The sequence below is a fragment of the Gymnogyps californianus genome, chromosome 1 (genome assembly GCF_018139145.2).
Source record: "Gymnogyps californianus isolate 813 chromosome 1, ASM1813914v2, whole genome shotgun sequence".
NCBI classification, from domain to species: Eukaryota; Metazoa; Chordata; class Aves; order Accipitriformes; family Cathartidae; genus Gymnogyps; species Gymnogyps californianus.
The window spans coordinates 4,339,386-4,351,206 of NC_059471.1; the positions used below are offsets into that span (position 1 = coordinate 4,339,386).

The 11,821-nt window shown below is 46.8% G+C and overlaps 1 protein-coding gene across 1 annotated transcript in view; it reads right to left on the reverse strand.

Moving 5' to 3' along the window:
• Nucleotides 1-11,821, reverse strand: part of TENM4 (teneurin transmembrane protein 4) — a 355,419-nt gene that overhangs the window by 18,914 nt on the left and 324,684 nt on the right. The window contains exons 25-27 of the mRNA XM_050901618.1: nucleotides 11,412-11,584; nucleotides 7,315-7,550; nucleotides 736-1,032 (exon numbers count right to left, since the gene is read on the reverse strand). Coding sequence (XP_050757575.1) covers nucleotides 736-1,032; nucleotides 7,315-7,550; nucleotides 11,412-11,584 — 706 coding nt within the window. The remainder of the gene's footprint in view (nucleotides 1-735; nucleotides 1,033-7,314; nucleotides 7,551-11,411; nucleotides 11,585-11,821) is intronic.

The window sequence follows — 11,821 nt, forward strand, 5'->3', positions numbered from 1 at the left end:
ACAATCCACACAGATTGTATAATACAAGGAGCAAGTCAATACTTTTTGCTTTTTAAAAGTTACGTTACTGTAGTTTCCGTAAACTGTTGTAGGGATAGGCTTTATACAAAACTCGGGAATAAAAAATTCCAGCACCAGGTATGCAGCATATGGATCTATAGGACACTGGGCAGTGTAATGATGAATGGTAATACCCAGAAGAATTTAAGTCCCATGCCAATCTACAGAATGCAGACTACAGAAAAGACTGCAAAGTGTGCTACAACAGTCTGGCTGGATTCATGCCTTGCACTTTTTAATTACAGGTATTTCCTATGAAGCAGGAATGGGCCACTCGAAGAAGGCAGGATGTCAGACTGTATGGGTTGTTTTCACATGGAAAATCCTACTGGAAATTCCTACTGTTCACTCCTCTGACTTTACCTGAAGATATTTCATACCGCAGCTAGCTCAACAAAGGATTGTTGTGCTCAAAAAAATCAAATGCCAAAGCTTCACAGCATTAAGACGTGCTCTCAGTGTGACTGGGAAGAAACTTCTCAGGCTATTTTCAACTGCTCTTTGGTGGTCCAGCATCAAAATTACTATGTGCACCTTAGTGTAGGCAGAAGAGGAGTATTGGACCATAAGGACCATAAATCAGCTGATGTGAAGGAGCACAGCTGTACTGAAATCGAAGGAGTAAAGCCCATTTGCACCAAATGCACCATCTCTGAGCGATAAGAGGATTCTTACCTTCTCCAAGTAAGTGTAGCTCCACGATTTGCCATCAGCAAAAATCCTGGATGTAATTCTGCCAGACTGATCATACTCCATCCTTTCCGACATCGTGCCCCTCTGAATCCCTGCAATGTGTCCTCCTGGGGAATAGGTGACATTGACCCCGTTCAGTCTGCTGCTGGGTGACCAGAGACTGGGCCTCCCTGCCTGGTCGTAGAGGATGCGGAGCGTGAACTTGCGGTGGTCATCATAGATTTTCTCTGTCCTTGTCACACGATCAAAGTCGAGGGACAGCAGGTTTCTGTTGTGAACCTACAGGAAAGAGATGGAGAATTAGGAAGCTGGGAACAGTTTAAGTTACAAAGACTAGCCTTGTTTCACCAAACACCTCTTTAGACCACACTGGAGAGTATCCAGCTGTTCATTGCCTCTGGATAAGAGGCAATTTTCAAAGCAAAGAGTTGTCCTAACGTTGCTTCTGTTGACTTCAGTGAGGAGAGAGACAGAAAAACGGTACTTTTGAAACATCACCACAGTGAGGGAATATTGCCCATATCCCAAACTTAGGCTTAGGACTGCTACAGCAGATGTGATTATAGACCTACAGAAGATATAATGAGAACTTGTTGCAAGGAATATTTGCAAGGTACTCTGTTTATCAAACCTAGGATATATAGTCTTTTGCTTTCATGCACATCAAAAAATAATACTTGTAGAAAAAAGACAGGTGTTGTGTCAACATAGTGGAAAACAGAGTTTTTCTCTGAGTTTACTGAATATACTGCAGGCACTGGAGGTTAAGCCTTTCCCTTGAGATGAAATATGGAGGCCTTGACCACTGTAGATGTTACACAGAGCAGGAATTTTTCTGTGAGTGCTGGAGTTTCAGCTTCGTTGTCCTGGGGTTATTCGGTGTTGCATAATTACACTCCTGTTACCTCCACTGCCTCTGCATTTCCGAAGATCAAAGGTATCTACTTCAAAGGTAGGAGCAGGAATACATTTTGATTCAGGGATTATAGCGCACAGCAACACAAAAAGGAGCTGATAATACAACTCATGTTTAGCTGCGTGTGCAAGGAGACTTACAAAGCCACATCATCACAGTAGCAAAGTACTCAGCAAGGACGAAAAACCCCCATTCCCAGTATGAGCTTGCCGGTGAAGACAGCTCTTTCTCCATCCCACCAGCTCTGAACCTCTTTCAGCTGGTGAACTCCTCTTTTCTCGAAAGGTGCAGATTCTTCTTGGATGAATTTCAAACTCCAAACAGCTGACGTGGGTTTCAGTTCCCTTTGCAAGCCCTTCAGCTGCAGTCAATAAACCAGGGTTTGCAGGTTGCTGCAAGGTCTTCAGACTGCAAGTTAAACACGCTGCCTTATCCTGCTCTGGGTAAAGCCTACACTCCTGACCTCAGCACTGTTCTCAGCCCTGGCCCAGCTTTCATCTTGGCCATTACTTTAGGGTGTGTGATTGAATTCCCGCTATATTTTGAGGGATGTGGGAGTATCTGAGAGCTAAACAGCAAGAGAAAGGATGTGATAGAGCCAACGGAGAAGAGGCTCCTCAGCCCCGGAGGGATGGGAGAGGGAAGGGCAGGACCGCTGCAGCGCTTTTGTACTGCGTAGGCAGATGTCTGTGCTGAAACCTGGAGAATGGGGACATTGCAAAATCAGAATTCAAAAGAAGGCATCTGAGGAGCTGGGGTTGGAAGAGGCAAAAACACAGCTGAGAAAATGTGGAAGCGAGCTGAGGGTGTGCACGGCCAGCTGCGAGAGAAGGAATCGGTGCCATGATGTAAGTGTGAAGATGATGTAAGAGGAGGCAAGTGCAAAAATGATTTTGAACTTATGAATAACAATGCTAAAAGGCAGGTATGACTCGAGGAAAGAAATGGCGTGGAAAGGTACCTAATGCTCCAATTAAGTGTGTGTAAAATAGAATGCAAATGGGCAGTGGGAGAAAGAGGGAATCAGCCAGCAGCCCACCGTAACAGGCAAGCTGGGAAATAATTAAAAAGACATCAAAACTCTAAGTACAGATGCATACATGTAACTAACAGAGCAATCTGATATCTCATAGGTGCTTGCTGCTATAAATAGAGAAACAGAAGTGGCAATTGCTTGCAAAAAAAAAAGCAAAGCAGGAAGGAATAGCATCTCTGCCTTCAATCTATTCGCAGAGCAGCTCCAGCCTGGCAGCTGCAGCTTCTTCTGCTACTGGTCTCTGCCAAGAGAACTGGAAAGAGCTCTTCCAGGGCTGGGACAGTAATCCAGGCTGCAAGTGGCCTCCCTGCTCCATATACCAGCAGCAGTGCCATTCACTGTGCTGGAAGGACCAAATAACAGGTCCCTGGGTAGCTCTTAAGCTCAATCCAAATCTCTGTATCCCATTACTGGTGCCTTAAGTCATTCCACCCTCCCCATGCTCTGGCAAGCAATTTCTGTGGGACTAGTTGGAACCAGTCTCCTTCTTCATGATTTTTTTTTTTTTTTTTTAGTGATTTGTTTTCTACTGCTTTCTCAGCATAATCTCTCTTCTCTCCGAGAAGGGCTGTAGTGCCAACAGCCACCCCTCAAGGTGACGGGCAAAGTGAACCCTACCCTGCCAGATAGCCTCCGAACAGGGGCTAAATCTTTTTCATCCTTGTTCAAGGGCATACCTTGACTAGAAGTGAATTTTCTGCAGAAGCACTGACAGGACTGCTGGCTTCAGTCCAATAACCGTGTTTTATGGTGAGCAGCTAAATAAGGTGCCATCCTACCTCCCGGAGTCCTTATCCTGGAACGGGGTCTGAAAAGCTCCTGCAAAAAGCTTTTGCCCCTCAGAGCATTTGACAAGGCTTGTGATCAGCACAGGATCGAGACAGGGTAAATATAAATCCACAGTTCACAGTGTATTCAATGTGCCCTCTATAATGTGTGAGAGACTAAATTTAACCCCAAACTCAAGTTCCAAAGTACTTTATTCAATCCCTTAGCTTGCTCTGGAAAAGCAAGAGCATAAACACGCCACCATCTCTGATTTCTCCAATGCTTCCTATGGAGCTCCTTTAGCTTAAATTGTAATTGAACAACATGCATTGATCTCCCTGGGAGCACAAGAGCACAAAAAGGGAAGATTTCTCATGAAAACACTCTGGCAACCTTCCGCAGAGGAGGGCAAACAATACTTCTGCAATGAGAACTCCAGGAGCCAACAACAGCCACGTGATAAACGGCTGCCTACAAAGCAATTTCCCCAGCGAATTGCTAAAACCATTGTGGTGGCCATATCCAGACCTCGACACTTTGCAGAAATTGTGGAGATGATGCTGGGCTGTCCTTTTTAGTCAACACACCAGGAATGGTTAGCAGCATATCCCAAGAGACCTCTCCAGTCATGTCGGTTCTGGGGAGTGTCTGGGACACTAGGTCTTGATGCCACCATTAACCTGCTGCCAAGGTCTTGGAAAAACAAAGTGACTTACAACAGGAGTTTCCATGGTTAAATAAATAAAAGAGCTGAGCCAGCAGCTCTGTCTCTTTTGGCTGTCCTATTTGCTCCACTGTCAGAGATTATTTTACATCCTTCTTTACTGAAAAACTCCAGTTTGTTTAAAAAAAAAAAAAAAAAAGAAGGAGCTCTGTTCCTTGGAGCAGAGTTTACCTAACGCTCTCACTGCAGATGGACTCTGTGTTGCTGTTGGCCAGTTGAATTTGTAGCCAGCCGATTTGCGGAGATATCTCGCTGCTGGGTGGGTGGATCAGAGCATCACAACTTTCCATGGGGTGTGTGGGATAGGAGAAGGGGAAGGGGCTGCTTTAACATATTTGTGCTGCTTTACAGCTGCCTGGCCAAGCGCAGAGCCAAGTCAGCATTGATGGGACTGGAGAAAAGACATCAGGGCTGGCCCCGTTCCCTTCATCCATGCAGAAGTCCCTGCCCTGTCCCTTATCCCCTCAATAAAGAAACACGTGCATTGTATTATTTCCTAGGGAGGGTCAAGGAGGCAGCTGTGAAACTGGCCTCATCATGCTGGGAGCTGGTCGAGCTCATGGCAACAGGTCGTCAGTCCCCGAGAACACCCTGCAACCATGGGAGGAAGGGCCATAACTCATAAAATGCAAATCCATGCGATGGTAGCAGAAAGGATGCTGGTTTCAGGGGAATTGCCTCTTTTACAGTGGTCAGATCCTGTTCTCCTCATCTCAAAGGCTTCCTGGAGTGATGCTGCAGCCTCTCTGAGTGTGCTCTTTCCCCATGGAGCACCATGTCTTTGCTGCTGCTTCATGCGAGCAGTGGGGTGAGAGGAGAGGGAAAGTAGCGATTTAGTCACATATGGCAGAAAATGATAACATTTCCCAAAACGAACAAAAACATGTTGAACTTCACTTGCCTCAGCTTCTCCCTTGCCAGGGAAAGCAGCAATTACTGGTATGAGGGAAGAGGAGAATATGACACACAGAATATGTTAAATGCCGGGCAATCCCCAGGGAGGCAATTAGCACCTTGCAGGTTTATGTCTTAGGGGTGCAGATGCTGCCATGCAGGTACAGACAGGCAGCTTAAAACATCTTGCACACCCTCAGCTACTTTGAACCCTTGAACAGAGCCATAACTGAGTCCTTCAACCATGTAAGATGCTCTCCTGCTTCACTAGAAGGGCCCCAATAGGCTCAAAATGTGAATAAATGCTGGCAGATTTATAGGGACACAAGTAACCAGCCTGAAAACTCATTTTGCAAGTGTTTTTCCAACTGCAGTACAATTGAAAACAAAGACGCATTCTGCGTTCGAATCTACTGTGAAAATTTCGGAAGATAAAACTGACACGGGCAGCTGAGCTGCAGCTAAATGAGTGGAATCTGCTTTGAACACCAAATAGCTGTGACACAACTGCAGGCTTCAGAAGGCTCTCTCCTTTCAGAAAAAGACCTGGCTGATAATTTCATTGGTTATTAAAATAAAATAAAATAATAAAACCCTAAGACAAACCAAACAAGAAGGGTGATGCCAACTGATCTGCGGATATACAGCAGTTCTCAGTGAAGGAGCAGCTTCAGCTTTCACTGCTGTTTGCAGTTTTTCTCCTGGTAACAAAATATGAGGCTATCAACACAGGGGAAAAGAGCAGAGGCTGAGTTGGGGAGGGTGAAGAGCAATACTTGACAAGCGTGAGTGATGAGAGAAATCACACCAACGTGGCAGGGGTCACGCTGCAGGGAATGGGGAGAGGTGAAGAGCAAGGACTGGGAAACACATATTCTGAAACCAGAGCATTAATATTTACTGCGAAGCTTAAGTGCGAATAAATAGCTGCAGTCCTTTTGCTGTGGTGGCATTACACAGCACTAAGCATTTTTCTCAGAGGGTCTGAATTTGCCAGGTGCTGAGCAGCTTCCCAGGAAGGGCTCATCAGCCCATGACTCGGAGACCAGCAAGGTACAGGGTGATTGCGCAGGACTTTCTATTACAAGTTACCAGCCTTGCCAGCAGTTAGCAGAGGAATTACAGGCTTACTGGGCAAGATCTTTAAACAGCCCTGATAAGTCTGCGGTGCATTGCGCCGAACGATGTTTTCAAAACACATCAGTCTCAAGCAGAGAAAGGACTGCGCGCTCCTGGAGGACAGAGTACCGGCAGGCTGGAGCTGTTTGTAACACTTCACTTCGGGGAACAATGGCAATTGCGATGCAATGCCCTGCAAGCCCGGCTCTTCAACAGGTTCAAGGAATTAGCAAGTTTCAGGCATCTAGAGATTTTTCTGAGACTGTCCAGTGAACAATAATCATAGAATCACAGAATGGTTTGGGTTGGAAGGGATCTTTAAAGATCATCTAGTTCCAACCCCCCTGCCATGGGCAGGGACACCTTCCACTAGATCAGGCTGCTCAAAGCCCCATCCAACCTGGCCTTGAACACTTCCAGGGATGGGGCACCCACAACTTCTCTGGGCAACCTGTGCCAGTGCCTCACCACCCTCACAGTAAAGAACTTCTTCCTAATAGGTAATCTAATTCTACCCTCTTTCAGTTTAAAGCCATTACCTCTTGTCTTATCACTACACTCCCTGATAAAGGGTCCCTCCCCATCTTTCCTATAGGCCCCATTTAAGTACTGGAAGGCTGCTATAAGGTGTCCCTGGAGCCTTCTTTTCCCTAGGCTAAACAACCCCAACTCTCTCAGCCTGTCCTCATATGCTTAGAAAGCTTTTGGTGCTCAGGTCTATTACTGCCAGCAGCACAGGTAGAAAATACTTATACTAATTGGTGCAGTATTTTATAATCGTCCCTTGCTGGCTTAAACAGTCTGACATGATGGTTAAACCTGCGGTGTCTGATGGGAGGTCACGCGTTCCCAGCGATGCAGAGGACTCGTAGGCAAATCAGCAATGCTACCTGTGATGGCTAAGAGAACGTCAGCACGTAAGGAGACATAAGGATATATTCAAGTCACAAAGGTTGTGTCACTGAGGATGAGCAGCTAGTTCTCTGTCCTGCAGCCTCATCCCTATTGCAGACAATACAAATCAGCCCTGTCCCTTACTGTCATGAGACTGGGGACTGATGGGATGGGAAGTGGTGTCCAAAACTGCTCACGCTTCTCACTCACCCTCAGCCGACGTCCGAAGACGGTGACCTGCCCTCTCGCTTGCTCCTTCCTCTGCCTCCACTCCACGAGATTGAGGCCGTTGTCGATGGGCAGGGTGACGTTCCTCTTCCCCACCGTGGGGTTGACAGTGCCAGCCAGCAGATGCGGCTCGGTTTGCAGGGCCACCTCCATGCCGTTAGCGAGCATCAGTCTGAGAGAGCCATCAGCGCCGATGTAGTAGCTGTTTCGGACTTGGTCTGAAGACAGAAAAGAGAAACCCAATGATACAGCTCCAGCTTTTCATTTGCTCCCTCACCCAGGCTTCATCAGCATTTCTGATGGTTGTAACCAAATGCATTCTGTCACTCACCTGTCCCACTCACAGTATGCAAAACATTGGTTTCATCAGTGAAAGTCAAGATGGACAATCTCTTTTTCATTCTGATGAGGTTCTTCTGCACCTCAAACTCTTGCGGAAAAGTCTTACACAGGTTAAAAAAGGCACCAGTGGAAGAGCCGTGTAATATCCTAGCAAAGGACGCAGGTTCAAACCTCTGCCTCTAGGCTAAAATACTGGGTGATGAGATATTTGTTTTAAATCACAGTCCGGCTGAAAACTTTCCATGCTTTTACATCCTAAAGATCCCAATTTCACTACAATATATGAAAAAGTGGGGCCACCTACTTTCCTCGGCTTATTCACCGTCTCACAAGTGACAGGAAATTGCACAGCGAGTTAGTGCTAACCAGCTCCCCAAACAACAGCCAAACCCTTTTACTTGGGAAAGCTTTCAGGAGGCAACCGAAGTCCTCATGTTTGGAGAGAAAGCAGAGGCACTAAGCTCCCACACATCTCCATACATCTGGCCTCCACTAGCTCTTGAAAGATCAGCAGATTTTGAGGCCAGGATTTGGGAGTTCAGGAGTGGAAGAGAAGAACAGTCTCTCTTTCACATCCTTCAGGAATCAGGCATGCTGAAAGCCTGTCCTTTGAATCTCCAGCTGGCATTTCTCTCTGCAGAGAGGAGCTCATGAAGGGTAAGAAAGCATGAGACTTGCTCAGTGCAGAATGGCTTTAAAAGCACATTATACAAAGACTGCCTTATCTGAAGCTCCTCAAAAGCTGGAAAATATTACCATTTCTGTCTCCCAGGCTGCCATAAATACCTAATTGTGAATAAAAACACCCATTAAAAATTCATGTCAATTGTTTTTCCGTTCTGAGGCACGTTGGGGTTTGTTCACTAGTTGCTCTGCCATAGCTCAGCGGGAAACGAGATCACAGCGAAATTATCATCTCTCATCTGGATGAAACAGATCAGCAAAGAGCACAGTTTGGTATAATTAGGAAAGGACACCTGACACCAGTTGGTCTGTTTTATTGTGAGTCTGATCCTGCTCCTGTTGTAGCCAGCTGGAGTCTTGCCACACTGCTCTCAGCAGGACCACAACTCAACTTACTGTACACAGCAGTGACGGTGTGAAACTGCTGTGGCACTGGATTTTGCCACTATAAACATACAGCAGCGATCCACAGCGTAGATCCAAGTATTTTAGCTGTATCACTGAGTACTTAAGTTGATGGTCTTTTGACATAGACTCTAGCAGGATCAAACCCACTCCATGCTTGATTCTGCAAATGGAGAGAAGGGGGACAGTCAGCTGGCTGTCACGCTTTTGTTCTTAGATGCTTGGCTTGGTGAGAAAGTGGTAGGAGATGTGCTTTAAATCAAATCAGTGAAATATCTCTGCACAGCTATTATATTCCTCTCTCCTTCATCCTTCACCAGGAAGCAGGGGAAAGCTTGAAGGTCTCCGTGAAATTCACTGGACAAGTGATGTTCCCTTTGTGTCACATAAGCACCATAGAGGGGTTATGGTGGATTGTCACCAGCAGTGTGGTACAGTGTGGGGAATGCAAATCCTCCGCTTTCAACATTTTCCCAAGAGAAGACTCTTCCCTGGCTTTGGAAGGCATTTCTCAAGGGCCACATGAAATCCAGGGGCCATTGGATGCTGTGTTTTATGCTGCTTTGGCTCTAGGGCACTACTGCCCTATTTTGGCCTTGAACAAACGCTCACTTTGTCGTTAGTCAGAGGACAAAATCCCACAGAGGTGCTGAGGTGCCTGTTAGCTGTAGAGGCTTCTAAATCCATCCTACAGGAATCTGTAACTTTCTGAAAATGCCTTCTCAGATCTCACCTGTTCACAGTGTGATCCAGGTTTCCTGAAAGGTTCACCAAGGATTTGTGAAAGCTGGCCAGAGCTGTGAGTCCAGAAGGAAAATGCATGAGCACCTCTCATGCAAAGGGAATCTGCAATACGCATTTTCCCTGAAGAACAACGGAGCAGGCAAGACACTCACAGACCTTGAGAACAGCTCCAGCTCTATCCGCTGAAGAGGCACTTGGAAGGCGACTGTGCTCAGTACACCCCTGGGCAACTCCAGTGGCCCTTGTTTCAGTTTCTACAGTGCTGCCATGAACAAACAGCTACCTCAATTTGGGAATTCACAGTCTCTAACGGCTGTGGGAAAGCCACCCTCAGCAGGTCGCAGGCCCCCTCTGCTGCAACGTTATCCAGATCTTCGTTTTAAGATAAGTGCATTCCTTCAGATCCAAAGAGTTTTGTAATTTTCTACTTCTGAAGATGGTGAAGCTGTTTGTAATACTGCATGTCCTAACGGCAAGAGTGGCCCTGTGCTGGAGGGCAGTACAATGAGATAATTGACCGTGGCACCATTATGTAACTGTGCCTTCAGCTCTGGGTGTATAAATCACATCACAGTCAATTATCTCACTAAAGGGCCCCCAACAGCGGGCTCTATTGCTTAATTAGGCTCTTGAGGTGAAGCCAACCTCATGTCTGTGCAGTTGCCAGACATCTTAATGCGAGTGGATGGGATGGGGCGGGGTAGGTTGGATCTGCTTTGCAGGCTGAAGTAAAGAATAAGAAAGTCATTGTGTTCCCCTACAGGAATAGGGAGGATGGCTTGAAGGGGCTGGCACCCTCTCAGCCGCCCTCTCCAAAGGCAGGAAAAGCAGTGTTCAGGCATAGCAGGCAGTTTCTTTTAGGAAAGCTTGCTGTTATTATAGGGAGGGGGAGGGAAATGTGTGTCCCAGAGATGTGGGAACAAATGTGATGCTGGAACACGTTGGTCTCACTTGGAGCACTTTGTTCCTCACAAGGGGAAATGATGTTTGACACCCCATTGCCATCAGGCACAGACTACGAGTGAATGAGAGCTGGGGAGTAAAGAAAGCAAAGAGTCTGAAAGTCCCTTCCCTTTCTCCAAGCCCCAAGGAACAGGAGTGATGGCTCACCCTGACCCTAAGGAGGCTTCAGCCTTCAGAACTTCGAGATCCAGGTTGGCATGGTTTGTGCACTACAACTTCTGCCGCTACCAGTATGTCAGCACAGTGCTCCCCTGCTATTTATTTCTCTTTTCTTTCCCACTTCATCACCTTTTCCTCCACCTCATCAATCCTCCACTTCCCCACCTTACCATCACCGGCAGAACTGTGCTCATTTCCAACAGCCGCAATCTGGTCCCACCAGTCCTACCCTGGCTGCCCACCTCTCCTTTCTCCTTCGTGCCTCCCCACACCAGCCCTTTAGCTCAAACGCAGACCTTTTGGGGACAGGGATGGTCATTTTTCTGGATGCTTCCTTGTGAATGTTTGAACAGCCAGTGAACAAAGAATCAGAGAGATCTCCAGCAACCAGCTGGAAGCCTGTTCCAGAAGGAGAGTAACTGTTAAGTTGGAAGCCATTAAGAGAATGAAGCAAAGGAGTCGGCTGGAAGCGCAGCTAGATTTATGCAACCCTTTTTGTTATAACAATAACGGTAATAATGATGGAGGACTGTACTGCATGAGGACTGCACGGCAAGGAGACCGGCTGAGAATGAAGCAGAAAACAGCTGCAGAGCAACCACAGCACTAGGGAATGTGGCTAAGTAGGTGTGAGTGTGCATCTGTACCAACATGTGGGGAGCTCTGGGGCACTGAGGATGCAGGTGATTTTTGGTGCTGGGATTATCAGGATGATGCCTGTTTCCTGATGGATAATCCATTGTGTGCAGCTTGGCCAGGAGAGGCACAGTGGTCCAACTCACCTTGGAGCAGGGTGTAGAAGGCTCCTGATGCCGACAAATTGGTTGTTATCGTAACATCATCCTTGCTGGAGGTTTCCACCTGGACATGTACGGAGCTGTCGGTATCGCTGCGGAAGCTGCTCACTTGGCCAGTAGGGAAGGTCACGTTGGTCAGGCGGCCAAAGCTGTCGTACCTGAAAGGGAGGATGGAGTGAAGTCAACAGCATCAACAGAGGAGTGGGATACAGGAATCATCCTATAAAGCAGAGACTAAGTCTTGAAGTCTTCACCCAGATTTTTCCCAGAGAAAAATGCATTGTCACTCTGTCAGACTGTCAACTTTTTTGGCTTCATGAGAAGAAAATCACAGCTTTTAGCTGAAGAAAATCAAGCAAAGAACAAAAAATGACTAAATAAGTATTAGCCTGTAT